This window comes from Physella acuta, unplaced genomic scaffold (genome assembly GCF_028476545.2).
Source record: "Physella acuta isolate Inbredline_101_S28 unplaced genomic scaffold, ASM2847654v3 ptg000412l, whole genome shotgun sequence".
Classification (NCBI taxonomy): Eukaryota; Metazoa; Mollusca; class Gastropoda; family Physidae; genus Physella; species Physella acuta.
This window is the reverse complement of record NW_026731931.1, coordinates 323,527-342,525: the sequence shown is the minus strand read 5'-3', so window position 1 is coordinate 342,525 and position 18,999 is coordinate 323,527. Positions and strand designations below refer to the sequence as shown.

At 32.6% G+C, this 18,999-nt stretch overlaps 1 protein-coding gene across 1 annotated transcript; it reads right to left on the bottom strand.

Moving 5' to 3' along the window:
- Nucleotides 1–8,536: 8,536 nt before the first annotated feature.
- LOC131942561 (CUB and zona pellucida-like domain-containing protein 1) lies at nucleotides 8,537–12,930 on the bottom strand. The gene is made up of 4 exons (XM_059302455.1): nucleotides 12,909–12,930; nucleotides 12,141–12,273; nucleotides 11,785–11,987; nucleotides 8,537–8,667 (listed from the first exon to the last, which is right to left on the bottom strand). Exons 1-4 carry the CDS (start codon nucleotides 12,928–12,930, stop codon nucleotides 8,537–8,539), a joined length of 489 nt encoding a protein of 162 aa, XP_059158438.1.
- Nucleotides 12,931–18,999: the final 6,069 nt, after the last annotated feature.

Sequence of the window (18,999 nt, the reverse complement as noted above, 5' to 3'; positions counted from 1 at the left end):
AACAAGAAGGGTAAGTACAATTTTACGGACATACGTGGTGCTAATTTTAATAAGATAAAGTTATAAAAATCTACTTTAGAACGGTATGTTTATAAGCGTAGATACTACTAGATACTGCAATCATTCAAATACTTTAAGGAATATCCAGGACTTGGCAAGTTGCCAGATTTATTAAGTGTACATTGTCTCTCTGTTTTACATATTATTGTGAAGTTTTATAAATGTATGGTTGAAATAATGTGAGAGCACCAATATGATTTATATATTCAAATTTAAAAATAATCCTGTCCATATATTATTTTTTTGTTAAAATTGGAACATTGCGTTTAGCTATTTAAAAACATGTAGCCTATGGTCTCTTTAATTATGTTAATACAGCCAATAATATTAATAAAAAAAAGTTATAAAAATTAAACATATTTGGGTAAACTATACGATATAAAACAACAAAATTTCAACAGGAAACACACATTGAAAACAAAAACTTCGTTAAATCTCGTTAAATTGTAAACACAAATAAAACATTCACCTCTTATTTCATAATTTCCATAAGAACCTTTATATTTGTAGGAGCTGTTCGTTTTTAACACAACAAACATGGAGTTTTCCGTTGAAGCCATTAACCCTGGTGGGTCTGACGAGCAGAAATTTTCAAACATCGGTGAAAATGTTGTGGGTCCGTTATATATACGTATGTAATCATACTGGCAATTTTCCCCTATGTCAGAAATACTGGGAAAGGCAACAATGTATCGTGATTTAAACCTGCTGTTATTGTAATGAAACTTACACATGAAAATCATTGTTTTAGCTTCTAAAAGGTAAATCTTAAAAAAAAAAAACGTCAACTTACTTGAGGAGGATATAACTGTCAGCTTTGCCTTGTATAGTCCAGGTGTATATCATGTTGTCCAAATTGCCAAACGAATATCCAGGGATGGAGATGTTACCTTGAGACTCGTTCAGTATGATGTGATTATCTGTGGTTGTCACATTTAAATTATGTCAGTTATTCAAACAACTTTAAAGAATTATCGATTAATGTGATTTCCATAGATAATATTACATAATATTGATGGAGGAATAAAACTTAATTTTAAATTAATATTACAATCATATAAAACTACATAAAGTATACAGCATCCTAAGAAATTATATCAATGTCTAAGCAATTTTATTATACATGTTACACTGAGTGAGGGGCTTTGGTTATTTGATCCAATACCATTTTTTCTTAACCACTACCATATGTAGATATTGTGTTCACAGACATACATTGTACCATCATTCACTAAGACGACGTGGACGACCAACAATCAATGAGAGGAACGCAGGCTTCTTTTCTTATCTTTAATTCTGTACTCTCAACTCACATACATCCTTCCACCAAGGCGAAGAAAATCATACTAACTATTACTCACGCACAATACCTAGCAACCAGTCTCTACACCAGAACGTTACTGTCGCACCATACGCGTCATCATTCCTTGCGTTCAACATACCTTTCGCACCAACATTCATTCGCGCCAATCTATAGCATAGATTATAACATGCATCATAACATACATTATCCCAAGTCGTAATTTTTTTTAAAGATGTTGTTTATGTTTTAGGCATTACAAAAATATTGACTTTAAAAACAAATTTTCACGTATGCGAGACGCTTTAATAATTTCATAAAACTTTTTTTTATTATTTATCTAAGCTGAGCATACCGTTTGTGTTCACTTAGTTAACCGAACTGCGGTCCAATTAGCGGAACGTCTGTTCAAACGTCTAGTATTCTTTAAATGGTGTCTCCTTCAAAGTAGGCTATATAACACTTGGAAATTACTAAACTTATTATTGGTACTTCTAATTATACCAACCTGAGTCCAAATATTGTTATTATTTATTTTAACTGTAACGTTAATAAAAATAAATCACTTATTTTAACTTCATTGTGTAATCACAATATTATGAAATACAATAATAGTACGTATGCAATGGGGTTGAACTGTTGACGTTTATGTTGAAAATAACGTCAGTAGTGCTATGTTAACATCTGTGGCTTGATTGTTTCAGAGATACGTAGCACCTTCATTAGACAAACTTAGTAATTAGTAGAAACCATTGTCATTAGAAATCCATATTTCGTTTTTAATTAAATGTCGATGGATAAAAGGCTTTGTAAAGCACATTGACTTTTATTCCAGTAGATACATTCACACCCAACTTATGAAACATCGGGTATCTATTGTTTAGGATCATTATAAGAATATGTTATGTATATCAGCTATCCTTTCCTAGTATCTCAAATTAGCATTGGATTGTTGTTGATGTGCTAGGGCTGCCTTTTGCCACGCTCCCACCCCCGACTCTGTTCCTTGCAGCATGGCCTTCAAAAAGCTGCTAAAAAATCCCATCTCCATAACACTAAAGTATTTTAGCCCTGACAATGCAAAGATTTAAATGAACAAAGTATGTTAATGAGCTTTTCTGGAACTTTATGGTGTTTGATATAATCCGCGTTCGGAATTTTAGGTGCCTCTCATTTGTAGGACATCAACCAGTCTCTGGAGGTCTGATTTAGTTATCCATTCTTTGTATCTATTTAGTCTACTCTCCATCAGAACAGATTTCAATCTAACAATTTCAAACTTCTTATAACGTTTTGTACAAATTAGTAAAGTAAAACTGTAAAGAGAGATTTCTGGAGGGGAATACTGTTAGGTTTTTACAATAGTCCATTCATAACTCCCTTTTCAACTGCATCTAGCTTAAGCTCCCTTAAATTTAGATAGCTGTATATAATTTTCCATTATTGTTGTCAGAAAGTTTTGTTGCTTCTAGTCACCTAAAACATTATCCTTGATATTATTCTCGTCAGATGAATTACACATTAGTCTGCTTGTTGAATTAGCGCTTCCGCTTTATTAGCATAATCATTCATATTAAGTATTTGAGTTAGTATATTTCTTACCCCAACAATATACAGATGTACGGTTTCAAAACAAAAAAATAAATTCAATTTCCATGTTGTATACTATAAAGTAGTTATGTTAAATCATAATAAGATGTATATACATACTATTAAATACACAATATCAACAAGTTTTTAAAGAAAACAACTGTTAATATAAACATTTATGTGTTTCTAGCTAGCGTTACATAAAAGGGATATTTGTGTAAGAAACAACATAGGGCTATACGTTGCTAGCGCACCACGAATGGAAGCTTGTTTTACACTTCCTATAACGAAGTAGTTAAATAAATGTTAATATTGTTTATATTAGATAGAAATACGGTTTTGCTTTAAAATATTTAAAATGAATTTGGCACATAAAAACATCAATATATTTTCACTCAACCATGCACAAAATAAACGTTTTCCTATCCAGCTAATTTGAATCTAAAATGTATTTTGGACGGAGTTTCGAAGAAAATGTCTACAAAAATACCTTCGGGCATTCAGTAACTTGGGCAGTACGCAGGAAGGCTAGTTTATTAAGAGAAATTATAGCATTCCGCCAAACTCTCTTAAAAAAGAGAGAGAATTGTACAAATTACTTTAAGCATTTATCGCATAATCGCATTACTCATTTTTGTATATACAAATCAAAAACTTACTGTGTGAATAAAACTCTCCATAAAATCCTATGTACGCATCGTCACTGTTCGTTGTAAAAGTGACTAACAGTTTGTTTGTTGTCGATACAATCACTCCTGAGACTCCCCATCCACAAATTCGGTCAAAACTTCGAGCATTCCTTGTATCTCCGTCGTACACGGTTATATAGTCTGTGTCACACGACTCTGTTTCCACAAACGTTATGCTACCAGAGAATTATTTTTTTGAGAACAAAGAATTTATGTAAAATGTAACTTACTAATTTGGTACTACGTTTTAGTAAGATAATGTTATAATGACCTACTTTAGAATGATATGTTTTGAAGCGTAAGATGCGATTGTCCATGACAATTCCTGATCATTCAAATATTTTAAGGGATATCCAGGACTTGGCAAGTTGCCAGATTCATTAAGTGTACAGTGTCTCTCTGTTTTACATATTATTGTGATGTATTATTAATTTAGGGTGAAATTAATGTGAAAGCATCAATATTATTTACATATTAAAATTAAACAATATCCCTGTCATATATATATATATTTTTTAAATTTGAGAATTGCTTTTAGCTTTTTAAATAAATGTAGACTAATTTTTAATTTAATTATATTAATACATCAAATAATAATAATAATAATAATAATAATAATAATAATAATAATAATAATAATAATAATAATAATAATAATAATAATAATAATAATAATAATTATAATTATAATTATAATAATAATAAATTTTATAGATTCAACATATTTGTGTTAACTATTCATTATAAAGCAACAATATTTCAACAGGAAACACTTATTGAAAAAAAAACTTATGTTCAACCAAATTGTAAACGTATACATCGTTTTACAATACATTTTCGTAAAATCTCGTCATAATATAAAACAAAAAAATATTCACCTCGTAATTCATAATTTCCATAAAAGCCTTTATATTTGTAGGAGCTTTTCGTTTTTAACACAACAAACATGGAGTTTCTCGTTGAGGCCATTAACCCTGGTGGTACTGACGAGCAGAAATTTCCAAACATCCGTGAAAATGTTGTGGGTCCGTTATATATTCTTAGATAATCATACTGGCAATCTTCTCCTAAGTCTAAAATACTGGGAAAGGCAACAATGTATCGTGATTTAAACCTGCTGTTATTGTAATGAAACTTACACTTGAAAATCATTGTTTTAGTTTTTAAAAGGTAATTCTTTAAAAAATGTCAACTTACTTGAGGACAATATAATTGTCAGCTTTGCCCTGTATAGTCCAGGTGTATATCATGTTGTCCAAATTGCCAAACGAATATCCAGGTCTGGAGATGTTACCTTGAGACTCGTTCAGTATGATGTGATTATCTGTGGTTGTCACATTTAAATTATGTCCGTTATTCAAATAATTTTAAAGACTTATCGATTAATGTGATTCCAATAAATAATATTACATAATATTGATGGATGAGTAAAACTTTTTTTTAAATTAATATTACAATCATATAAAACTACATTAAAAAAATATTCATGCTCAAATAACATTAGAGCAGAAAGTATAACGCATCCTAAGAAATTATATCTATGTCTAAGCGATTTTATTATACCTTATCCAAAGTCGTAATTTTTTTTTTAATGTTGTTTAAGTTTTATGCATTACAAAAATATTGAATTTAAAAACAAATCTTCACGTATGCGAGACGCTATAATAATTTCATAAAACTTTTATTTCATTTTTTATCAAAACTGAGCATACCGTTTGTGTTCACTTAGTTAACCAAACTCTGGCCCAATTAGCGGAAAGTCTGTTAAAACTTCTAGTATTCTTTAAATGGTGTCTCCTTCAAAGTCGGAGATATAACACTTGGAAATTACTAAACCTATTGTTGGCACTTCTAATTATACCAACCTGAGTCCAAATATTGTTATTAATTATTTAAACTGTAATGTAAATAAACATAAATCACTTATTTTTACTTCATTGTGTAATCACAATATCATGAAATACAATACTAGTACGTAAGCAATGGGGTTGAAATGTTGCTATTTATGTTGAAAATAACGTCAGTAGTGCTATGTTAACATCTGTGGTTTGATTGTTTCAGACATACGTATCATCTTCATTAGACAAACTTAGTAATTAGTAGAAACCATTGTCATTAGAAATCCATATTTCATTTTTAATTTAATGTTGATGGATAAAAGGCTTTGCAAAGCACATTGATTTTTATTCTAGTAGATACATACACACCAAATCTATGAAACACCGTGTATCTATTTTTTTAGGATCATTATAAGAATATGTTATGTATATCAGCTATCCTTTCCTAGTATCTCTAAAGGCGAAGAAGAGGCAACATGAAATTGATCCACGAAGAAGATTTGATGTAAGTAAACCTAAGACGCAAGACAACAGGACAAATTTTCAGGTCACCCTAAAGAATCGGTTTGAAGCTCTACAGACAGAAGAGAAAGATTTTGATTCAGTTGAACACACCTGGGAAATATTTAAGCAAGCCACTATTGAAGCCTGCGAAGAGGCTCTAGGAGGTAGAGCGCCCAACAGGAAGCCCTGGATCACAGAGGATACATGGCAGAAGGTGGAAGAAAGAAAAAGCCTAAAGAGCGAACTAAATCAAGCAAAAACACGGCAGCAAAAACAAGCAGCAGCCGCTCGATATAACGAAAAGGCTAAAGAGGTGAAAAGGAAACTAAGAAATGACAAGAGATTGTTTATAAATGAAATGGAGGAAGTGGCGCTGGGTGGGTCACACACTGCGAAAGGCTCACACAAATGTTACACGCCAAGCGCTTGAGTGGAACACCCAGGGAAAGCGGAAGTTAATAGCCGAGGATAGGAAGAAATGGAAGGAAATGGTGGAGGCCCTATGCTCCATAAGGAGCAAAGAGGACTAAGCCAAAGTAAGTCAAGATATACAAATGTACTATTTCAAAACTAAAAATTCAATTTCTATGTTGTATACAATAAAGTAGTTATGTTAAATTATAATAAGATTTATATACATACTATTAAATACACAATATCAACAGTTTTTAAAGAAAACAACTGTTAATATAAACATTTATGTGTTTCTAGCTAGCGTCACATAAGTAGTATATTTGTGCAAGAAACAACATAGGGCCATACGTTGCTTGTGCACCACGAACGAGATCTAGTTTTACAATTCCTTTAAAGAAAATGTTAAATAAATGTTAATATTGTTTTTATTAGAAAGAAATACGGGTTTGCTTCAAAACATTTAAAATGAATTTGGCACATAAAAACATCATTAATTTTCAATCAACCATGCACAACATAAACGTTTCCCTTTCTAGCTAATTTGAATCTAAAATGTATTTTGGACGGAGTTTCGCACAAATGTCTACAAAAATACCTTCGGGCATTCATTAACTTGGGCAATAGGCAGGAAGGCTAGTTTATTAAGAGAATCGATGGAATTCCGGCAAAACTTTCTTAAAAAAAGAAAGACAAGCGTGCAAATTACTTTTAAGCATTTGTCGCATAATCGCATTATTAATATTTTTTATATACAAATCTAAAACTTACTGTGTGAATAAAACTCTCCATAAAATCCTATGTACGTATCGTCACTGTTCGTTGTAAAAGTGACTAACAGTTTGTTTGTTGTCGATACAATCACTCCTGAGACTCCCCATCCACAAATTCGGTCAAAACTTCGAGCATTCCTTGTATCTCCGTCGTACACGGTTATATAGTCTGTGTCACAAGACTCTGTTACCACAAACGATATGCTACAAAAAATATATTTTGAGAAAAATGAGGTTATGTACAATGTAACGGTCTAAATTGGTAGTAAGTTTTAGTAAGATAATGTATGAAAACAAAACCTACTTTAGAATGATATGTTTTGAAGCGTAAGATGCGATTGTCCATGACAATTCCTGATCATTCAAATATTTTAAGGGATATCCAGGACTTGGCAAGTTGCCAGATTCATTAAGTGTACAGTGTCTCTCTGTTTTACATATTATTGTGATGTATTATAAATTTAGGGTGAAAGTAATGTGAAAGCACCAATATTATTTACATATTCAAATTAACCAATATCCCTGTCATATATGTTTTTTTTTTAATTTGAGAATTGTTTTTAGCTATTTAAAAATTGTAGACTAATTTTTAATTTTATTATATTATTACATCAAATAATAATAATAATATTAATATTAATAATATTAATAATAAGAAGAATAATAATAATAATAATAATAATAACAAAAATAATAATAATAAGAATAATAATAATAATAATAATAATAATAATAATAATAATAATAATAACAATAATAATAATAATAATAATAATAACAATAATAATAATAATAATAATAATAATAATAATAATTCTAATAATAATAATAATAATAATAATAATAATAATAATAATAATAATCATAATCATAATAATAAATTATATAGATTCAACATATTTGGGTTAACTATTCGAGGTAAAGCAACAATATTTCAACAGGAAACTTATATTGAAAATAAATACTTATGTTCAACCAAATTGTAAACGTATACATCGTTTTACAAAACATTTTCGTTAAATCTCGTCATATTAAAAAAAAAACAAAAATATTCACCTCGTAATTCATAATTTCCATAAAAGCCTTTATGTTTGTAGGAGCTTTTCGTTTTTAACAAAAAAAATATGGAGTTTCTCGTTGAAACCATTAACCCTGGTGGTACTGACGAGCAGAAATTTCGAAACATCGGTGAAAATGTTGAGGGTCCGTCATATATACTTATGTAATCATACTGGCAATTTTCCCCTTTGTCTAAAATACTGGGAAAGGCAATATGTATCGTAATTTAAACCTGCTGTTATTGTAATGAAACTTACACATGAAAATCATTCTATTAGTTTATAAAGGTAAATCTTTAAAAACAATGGCAACTTACTTGAGGAGGATATAACTGTCAGCTTTCACCTGTATAGTCCAGGTGTATATCATGTTGTCCAAATTGCCAAATGGATATCCAGGGATGGAGATATTTACTTGAGACTCGTTCAGAGTAATGTGATTATCTGTGGTTGTCACATTTAACTTATGTCAGTTATTCAAACAATTTTAAAGACTTATCGATTAATGTGATTCCCATAAATAATATTACATAATATTGATGGATGAATAAACATTATTTTTAAATTAATATTACAATCATTTCAAATTAAATTAAAACATTCATTCTTATATCTGATTAGAGATTGAAATATACATCATCTTAAAAAATTATATCTGTCTAAGCGATTTTATTATACATTATCCCAAGTCGTAAATTTTTAAAAAATGTTGTTTAGGTTTTAGGCATTACAAAAATTTTGACTTTAAAAACAAATCTTCACGTATGCGAGACGCTATAATAATTTCATAAAACTTTTATTTCATTTTTTATCAAAACTGAGCATACCGTTTGTGTTCACTTAGTTAACCAAACTCTGGCCCAATTAGCGGAAAGTCTGTTAAAACTTCTAGTATTCTTTAAATGGTGTCTACTTCAAAGTAGGCAATATAACACTTGGAAATTACTAAATCTATTGTTGGTACTTCTAATTATACCAACCTGAGTCCAAATATTGTTATTATATATTTTAACTGTAACATTAATAAACATAAATCACTTATTTTAACTTCATTGTGTAATCACAATATTATGAAATACAATAATAGTACGTATGCAATGGGGTTGAACTGTTGACGTTTATGTTGAAAATAACGTCAGTAGTGCTATGTTAACATCTGTGGCTTGATTGTTTCAGACATACGTAGCACCTTCATTAGACAAATTTAGTAATTAGTAGAAACCATTGTCATTAGAAATCCATATTTCGTTTTTAATTTAATGTCGATGGATAAAAGGCTTTGCAAAGCACATTGATTTTTATTCTAGTAGATACTTACACACCAAATCTATGAAACACCGTGTATCTATTTTTTAGGATCATTATAAGAATATGTTATGTATATCAGCTATCCTTTCCTAGTATCTCAAATTAGCATTGGATTGTTGTTGATGTGCTAGGACTGCCTTTTGCCACGATCCCACCCCCGACTCTGTTCCTTGCAGCATAGCCTTCAAAAAGCTGCTAAAAAATCCCATCTCCATAACACTAGAGTATTTTAGCCCTGACAATGCAAAGATTTAAATGAACAAAGTATGTTAATGAGCTTTTCTGGAACTTTATGGTGTTTGATATAATCCGCGTTCGGAATTTTAGGTGCCTCTCATTTGTAGGACATCAACCAGTCTCTGGAGGTCTGATTTAGTTATCCATTCTTTGTATCTATTTAGTCTACTCTCCATCAGAACAGATTTCAATCTAACAATTTCAAACTTCTTATAACGTTTTGTACAAATTAGTAAAGTAAAACTGTAAAGAGAGATTTCTGGAGGGGAATACTATTAGGTTTTTACAATAGTCCATTCATAACTCCCTTTTCAACTGCATCTAGCTTAAGCTCCCTTAAATTTAGATAGCTGTATATAATTTTCCATTATTGTTGTCAGAAAGTTTTGTTGCTTCTTGTCACCTAAAACATTATCCTTGATATTATTCTCGTCAGATGAATTACACATTAGTCTGCTTGTTGAATTAGCGCCTCCGATTTATTAGCATAATCATTCATATTGAGTATTTGAGTTAATATATTTCTAACCACTAAGATATACAAATGTACTATTTCAAAACAAAAAATCAATTTCTATGTTGTATATAATAAAGTAGTTATGTTAAATTATAATAAGATTTATATACATACTATTATATACACAATGTCAACAGTTTTTAAAGAAAACAACTGTTAATATAAACATTTATGTGTTTCTAGCTAGCGTCACATAAGTAGGATATTTGTGCAAGAAACAACACAGGGCCATACGTTGCTAGCGCACCACGAACGAGACCTAGTTTTACACTTCCTTTAAAGAAAATGTTAAATAAATGTTAATATTGTTTTTATTAGAAAGAAATACGGGTTTGCTTCAAAACATTTAAAATAAATTTGGCACATAAAAACATCATTAATTTTCAATCAACCATGCACAACATAAACGTTTCCCTTTCTAGCTAATTTGAATCTAAAATGTATTTTGGACGGAGTTTCGCACAAATGTCTACAAAAATACCTTCGGGGATTCATTAACTTGGGCAATAGGCAGGAAGGCTAGTTTATTAAGAGAATCGATGGCATTGCGGCAAAACTTTCTTAAAAAAAGAAAGACAAGCGTGCAAATTACTTTTAAGCATTTGTCAAATAATTGCATTATTAATATTTTTTATATACAAATCTAAAACTTACTGTGTGCATAAAACTCTCCATAAAATCCTACGTACGTATCGTCATTGTTCGTTGTAAAAGTGACTAACAGTTTGTTTGTTGTCGATACAATCACTCCTGAGACTCCCCTACCACAAATTCGGTCAAAACTTCGAGCATTCCTTGTATCTCCGTCGTACACGGTTATATAGTCTGTGTCACACGACTCTGTTTCCACAAACGTTATGCTACCAGAGAATTATTTTTTTGAGAACAAAGAATTTATGTAAAATGTAACTTACTAATTTGGTACTACGTTTTAGTAAGATAATGTTATAATGACCTACTTTAGAATGATATGTTTTGAAGCGTAAGATGCGATTGTCCATGACAATTCCTGATCATTCAAATATTTTAAGGGATATCCAGGACTTAGCAAGTTGCCAGATTCATTAAGTGTACAGTGTCTCTCTGTTTTACATATTATTGTGATGTATTATTAATTTAGGGTGAAATTAATGTGAAAGCATCAATATTATTTACATATTAAAATTAAACAATATTCCTTTCATATATATATATATATATATATATATATATATATATATATATATATATATATATATATATATATATATATATATAAATATTGGTTAAAATTTGAGAATTGCTTTTAGCTATTTAAAAAAAATGTACACTAACAATAATAATAGATTATATAGATTCATCATATTTGGGTTAACTATTCGATATAAAGCATCTATATTTCAACAGAAACCACATATTGAAAATAAAAACTAAAATTCAACCAAACAGTAAACGTCGTCACCGTTTTACAATACAATTTTGTTAAATCTCCGTATATCGTAAAAGCGAAACATATTTACCTAGTATTTCATAATTTCCATAAAAGCCTTTATATTTGTTGGAGCTATTCGTTTTTAACACAACAAACATGGAGTTTCCCGTTGAGGCCATTAACCCTGGTTGAATTGATGAGCAGAAATTTCCAAACATCGGTGAAAATGTTGTGGGTCCGTCATATATTCTTAGATAATCATACTGGCAATCTTCTCCTAAGTCTAAAATACTTGGAAAGGCAAAAAATTATTGCAATTTAAACTTCCTGTCATTTTGATAGAACTTACATTTGCAAATCATTGGTTTTTTTAAATATTTAGCAACCAACTAACATACGGGGCTTTAGTTTATAAAAGGTAATTCTTTAAAATTGTCAACTTACTTAAGGACGATATAACTGTCAGCTTTGCCCTGTATAGTCCAGGTGTACATCATGTTGTCAAGTTTGCCAAATGGATATCCAGGGCTGGAGATATTACCTTGAGACTCGTTCAGTGTGATGTGGTTATCTTTGTCTGTCACATTTAACTTATGTCAGTTTTTCTAACAGTTTTAAAGACTTATCGTTTAATTAAATTCGAATAGATAATATTTCATAATATTGATGATGTAAAAAATTATTTTAAATATACATCAAAATCATCTAAAAATATATTTAAAATGAAAATCATGTTCAAATCACATTAGCGCAAAAACTACACAGCATCGAAAGAAATCATATCTAAGCGATTTAATTGTATATTTAAAAAAAAAACTGGTTTATTTTTTAATCTTCTTTATGATTCTCTGTTTTTATTGCGATCTGCTGTTGTCAATTTGTATTAATTAATGTCATTTTCAATATTAATACAATTCTGTTGTTGATATGTAATTTCCAATAGATACTGTTAAAAATTACAACATGAATACATTTTTTTATTTAAATTTTTTTTGCAACTATAAAGTTAGAGCTAAATAGAAAATTATAAAAGTTAATAACTTAATGGCCGTCGGTCTTTCAGCAATCCGGTGAAGTAAGAGGATTTACATTTGTCAATCCTTCAAATTAGCAGAAATCTTTCTTTCAGCTTAGTTTAAAATTGAAATTTATACTTTTCAAATGATAATCAATATTAGATATCTTGATAAGGTTAAACGTTTTTTTACATACAGCATGGAACAAAAGTGTCCATATTTTTCGGAAGGGAACAACTATCTATAATAGGTTGCGTTATGAATTATATTAATATTTTAATTTTAAAATTGTTAATGGTGGCTTTGGTACAATAGAAGTTGATTATATAATTAACTAGCGTTCCCGTTCCCGCGCGTAGCCGCGGGAATAGAAGAAAGTCCGACGAAATATATAAGAAGGGTTTCATCCATGCGTTACCAATCCTATATTCTTAGACCCATTACCTTGTTTTCTATAAGTGAGTTATTTAAATGTAAACAATGCCTCCGCTTGGATCATAAATATAGGGACACGGGTTTACCTACACTACCGCATGAAAACCTTGAGTGTACATTAATCACTCATCAAAATAATGAGGTAGAACACACTTTGGTGACCGCCCATATGTCAAGGACATAGAGGGGTGCTCTCATGAGCTACTGCCCCCGATTACGCTTCTGCATAGGCGCCGCGTACGGCCCGTGGTTCCTTAAAACTAACAGGCGCCATCGTGCTGAACAGCATCCCCTTAACAACGAAGCAGATTGCGTCATTCGCTAAAAGTGACACAAATGAACAGGATTTTTTCTTTAACACGTTAAAACATTATTTGACATGTTTTAAACATCAGTGCGACTGGTGCAATATGTTCACGTTTCTAATGGTCTATTATTAGATGGTCAATCTTAATTTCTGATTGGATTGTCTAAAAATAGGTGCTAATTGCATCATTTGCAAAATGACGAAACAGTTTGGATTTTTTTTACGGACAAAAAGAAACATCCCAGTTAATAACCTAACCTTGGTTAATTTTTTGTATTATTAAAATAAAACGTATTACATGGCCCTAAGCAGCCTATGTGAGCCTTAGGGGCCGAAACTGATTTTTCTTTTGCAGCCAAACAACACCCTTCCAGGGCGCCGGCGGAAACGCCTGATACAATTCAATGGTCCTTCGTAACGCCCATCCTATTCATTGTCAATTACGCTGTTTAGAACAAACGTAGTCGCCAAAGCGCTAACGGGAATGACCGGTGCGCAAAATCGCATCCTGTAGGGGGGCCGTCCATGCAAATTTAAATCCCCTCCAACCACCAATCACCCCCCCCCCTCCACACAAGAAACCTTCTCGGGAGTATTCATCAACTCCCTAAAGTACTATGGCACTCGGATAAGCTGTGTATACCATATACAGAAAGAAATCGCAACCTCCCGTGGCGCCGTCCTTGCGAAATAAAACAAATTGTTTTGCAGAACCCTTCCAGGTAGTATTGTAATCAATTCCCCAAAATTTTATAACTATCGGATGAATGGTGTGAAACTGCAATCGATTTTTATTTTGAATACCGTATATAGAGAAAAATCGCACCCTCCTGTGTCGCCGCCTTTGCGAAATTAAAAATGATTTTTTACAGAACCCTTCCCCAGAGTGTTCTAATGAATGCTCCAAAGATTGATGGCGATCGGGTAAACGCTGTCAAACCAAAATCGACTTTTACTTGTATATATCGTATATAGAGAAAAAACTAATCGCGCCCTGCCGGGGCGCTATCCCTGGGGATTTGATTTTGTTTTTTCCGCAGAAACCTCCCCAGAAAAATTGAAAACAACTTCCCAAAGTTTCACGGCGATGTGATGAGAGGTGTTGCAATGTATTAAAGACAGACAAACAGACACAAAGACATACATTGCTTTATATATATATATATACTAGCGTACCCGCCCCCGCGCGTTGCCGCGGGAATAGAAGAAAGTCTGAAGAAATATATAAGAAGGGTTTCATTCATGCGTTACCAATCCTATATTCTTAGATGCGTGACCTTGTTTTCTAAAACTGAGTTATTTAAATGTAAACAATGCCTACGCTTGGATAAGTATCGGGACACGAGTTTACCTACACTACCGCATGAAAACCTTGAGTGTACATTAATCATTCACCGAAATAATGATGTAGAACACACTTCGGTGACCGCCGATGTGTCAGGGACGTAGATGGGCGCTCTCAGGAGCCCCCCTCCCCCAGCCCCGATTACACTACCGCATAGGCGCCGAGTACGGCCACTGGCTCCTTAAAACTAACAGGCGCCATCGTGGTCGTAGGATAACCCAGAGTGCCAAATAGCATCCTGTTAAAATGATACAGATTGCGTCATTCGATAAAGTGACACAAATGAACAAAAAATTTTTTTAACACGTTAACAAATTATTTGACGTGTTTTAAACATCAATCTGACTGATGCAATATGTTAGCGCTACTAATAGTTTATTATTAGATGCTCGATCTCAATTTCTGATTGGATTGTCTAAAAATAGATGCAAATTGCATCATTCGCAAAGTGACGAAACAAAAAGAAAGATCCCAGTTAATAGTTTAACTTTGGTTAATTTTTCTGATTATTAAAATAAAACGTATTGTATTGCCCTCAGTGGCGTGTGAGCCTTTTGGGGCAAAAACTGAATTGTTTTGTTTGCAGCCAAATCGCACCCTACCAGGGCGCCGGCGGACACGCCTGATTCAATTTAGTGAGCGTTTGTAACGCCCCATCCTATCCATTGTCTATCACACTGTTTAGTCGCCATAGCGCTCACCGGAAAGACAGGGCGCCAAATCGCATCATTCCGGGGGGGCAGCCCATGCAAAATCAAATCCCCCATTTCCCACCACCCCCACCCCCACCCCAGAAATCTTCTCGGCAGTGTTCACCAACTCCCTAAGGCACTCTGATAAACTGTGTCGAACCGCAATCGTATATAGAAAAAAATCGCACCCTCCCGTGGCGCCGCCCTTGCGAAATTAAAAAAAAATTTTTTTTTTACAGAACCCTTCCTTAGAGTGTTATAATGAACTCCCCAAAGTCTCATGGCCATCGGATGAAGAATGTCAAACCAAAATCGACTTTTTTTATATACCGTATATAGAGAAAAATCGCAACCTCCCGTTGCGCCGACGTTGCGAAATTAAAGCGGATTTTTTTTTACAGAACACTTCCCTATATTGCTCTACTCAACTCCCCAAAGTTTGACGGCGATAGGATGAACAGTGTAAATCTGCAATCGACTCTTATTTTTATATACCGTATATAGAGAGAAAACAAATCGCGCCCTTCTGGAGCGCCACCCTGCAAATTTGAAAATGTATTTTAAGCAGAAACCTCCCCAGGAATATTTTCAACATATTCCCAAAGTTTCATGGCGATCGTGTGAACGGTGTCAATGCAATTCACTTTTATTATTTTTATATACCGTATATAGAGAAAAATCGCAACCTCCCGTGGCGCCGCCCTTGCGAAATTAAAAAGGGTTATTTTACAGAACCCTTCCCTGACTTGCTCTTATCAACTCCCCAAAATTTGACGGCGATTGGACGAACAGTGTGAACCTGCAATCGAATCTTATTTTTTATATACCGTATATAGAGAAAAAACAAATCGCGCCACCCCTGCGAATTTGAATTTTTTTTCCGCAGAAACCTCCACAGGAATATTTTTCCAAAAGTTCGACGGCGATGTGATAAGAGGTGTGGTAATGCATAAAAGACATACACACACACAGACACACACACACACACACATACATTGCTTTTTATATATATAGATAGATAGACAAGGACACATAATGTCCCTAATGAGTGTATAGACATCTAAGAATGGAGCTTCTGGAAGCAGTTATATGATGTTATACAACATACATGAACGTGTCAGACATCACACAAAGTGTTTGTTCTGTTCTTATTCTCCTCTCTTGTCGCATCAAATAAGCCTAGAGGTGATCATTCCTTTAAATAATCCATAAATGAGAGCACATGCTATTATTTGTCTATATTCATTCTGGGTTATTTGATTTTACACATAATTGCGTTCATGTCTGTCATTTACATACACATGCTCTTTAGATATCAGATTTTTTTCTCGGCATCGCATTAGCAAGTTATGACATCTGGAGATCAGGTTCAGTGGATCAGTAGTCTCAAGTTTCGAAGTAATGATTATCATCGCTAATTTTATTCCTAAAAATTCATATATTTCTTACAAATCAGTTTATAAGGGTATTTTTTTATGTTTCGTTTACAGTTCACTATGGGCGACAATCTGAGATACCAAGCTCTCGCGATACCTGTTTTAATATGCCTGAAAAGATTGAGAACTCAATGACAATCTAAATATTTTATTATTGTTATCAATAACTTGCTCTAGTCTCCTTTTTCAAACCTCTCGAGAACGTTTCTTTGGTCGTGGTTTGGGCAAATCCATGTGTACTTATGATATAGATACGTGTCAGCTTCATATGTTTGAGAGTTTTAAAATCGTCTATAATCGCTATCTATGAGGGGGAAAGCTAGTGTGCGTCGTTTATTTATATGCGCACTGTGTTTTGGAAGTCTTATTCAAGGTTATGTGTATTTTACAAAATGACTGCACGGCAAGGTCCAGACTACGGATTGACAGGTTCAAAATTACTACACGGCCGCGGGACCGCGCTGCCGAAATAGAACATTGATTTATGTGATGTATGCAAATCAAATTGACCAGAAAAAAGAGGTAGGCCTTATTTTAATGTTGACAATCGTCCCATTATAACTTCCACATTGATTTTGTCGACATTTTCATCTATAAAACTCTTCATTAAGAACGAATTGTTTTCCTTGTTTTTATTGTCTATAAAGTGAATTTCTCAAATTTTTTTTTACAATGATAGAAAATAAACACTCTGCGACTACTTCTATTAAAAACATTTCTATTAGCGATACATATTAAAACATTATTTCCTTTCAGGAACATATGGACCATATGGACATAATATTCAAATTAACACATTTTTTTTCGAAAACACATGTCAATTAAATACCTAAATAATAAATCGTTGAAAAAAAAAACACCAGTAATTTCACTTTTTTTGAACTTATAATTTTTTTTAATAAAAATTTAAACTTTTGCTCTGCGAGTGATCTAACGCTGGAATGTTCCCATCCTAATATATAAAAGTCCTTGTGCGCTCTTCTCTCTCTCTCTCTCTCTGTCTGTCCGCAAAATATTTTCGCCGGACATCACGTCAGAATCGGCAGCGATATATGGATACATTTATATGGACTTTTGTTGAAAATAATATGTTAGATGTTTTAAATGTATAACCACAATTTTATTTAAAGAAGAAAAATAAAAAATAAAGGCGTATTCGAATGTAGAGAAACAGTATTATTTATGCAACCGGAAAAGTGTTTAAACTTGGGACAAGAACGCATTTAACAATGACGTCGCTTATTGTTTACACTAAAAAAAGAGCACGAAACTGATGACGTCATCTTCCGAGTTTAAAAAGAAATGAACTATTTCATTCAAATATGATTTATAGCTATGTACGCTATAAAATGTATACAATACGATTTCCTCGGCCTAAACTTAAAAAAATTATTTTATCTATTTGGATTCTAGATCTAGAGATTCTAGATCTAGATATTGATCTAGATCTAGATATTCTAGATCATCTAGATCTAGAGATTCTAGATCATATAGATCTAGAGATTCTAGATCTAGATGATCTATAAAGCTAAGTTGTCGGGTGCCCGATAGGGCACTTCCCGGCGCCGCAGGCGCTTCAAATTTGGCAGGATCTTGCCTTGGGGCGACAGAACTCGGGGGCCGGTTGGCCGAAAAGTATACGATGAGGGGGTCAAAACTGACCTCGACTGACAGGCGCCTTATATGGGCGAATTAATTAAGCATTCAAATTCTCAATGTTTTCGAAAGCCTAAGCGAAGCTGGGCAGCATGCCTAGTAAATATATAATACTAAAACCAGAAATATTTTATAAAGTCTATTTTGTAATACATGTTTTAAAGCTAATTCGGCAGATCTAAATTATTTAAATTTCGTTTCATATCGATTTAAAGTTTTTGGACAAATATGTCCCTTGGTCCACAAAGGGTTTAAGCAACGTTTATACAAGTAATATTTCGTGAGGTGCATTAAGGGGATGGAAGGCGGTACACATCCAAACGCTAGCCATGTGGGTAGGGAGGGGGGGGGGGGTGACCCAAAGGAGCGGCGTTTTTTGACAACACTAACCGTAGTGATTTTATAGGATTTGTTTC

Coding starts and splice junctions, on each gene's coding strand:
- LOC131942561 (XM_059302455.1), bottom strand. CDS start 12,930: ATGGACACTTTTGTTCCATGCT. Junction 12,274..12,908: donor GGACACTTTTGTTCCATGCT/GTATGTAAAAAA, acceptor TAAATGTGACAG/ACAAAGATAACCACATCACA. Junction 11,988..12,140: donor GACAGTTATATCGTCCTTAA/GTAAGTTGACAA, acceptor TGCCTTTCCAAG/TATTTTAGACTTAGGAGAAG.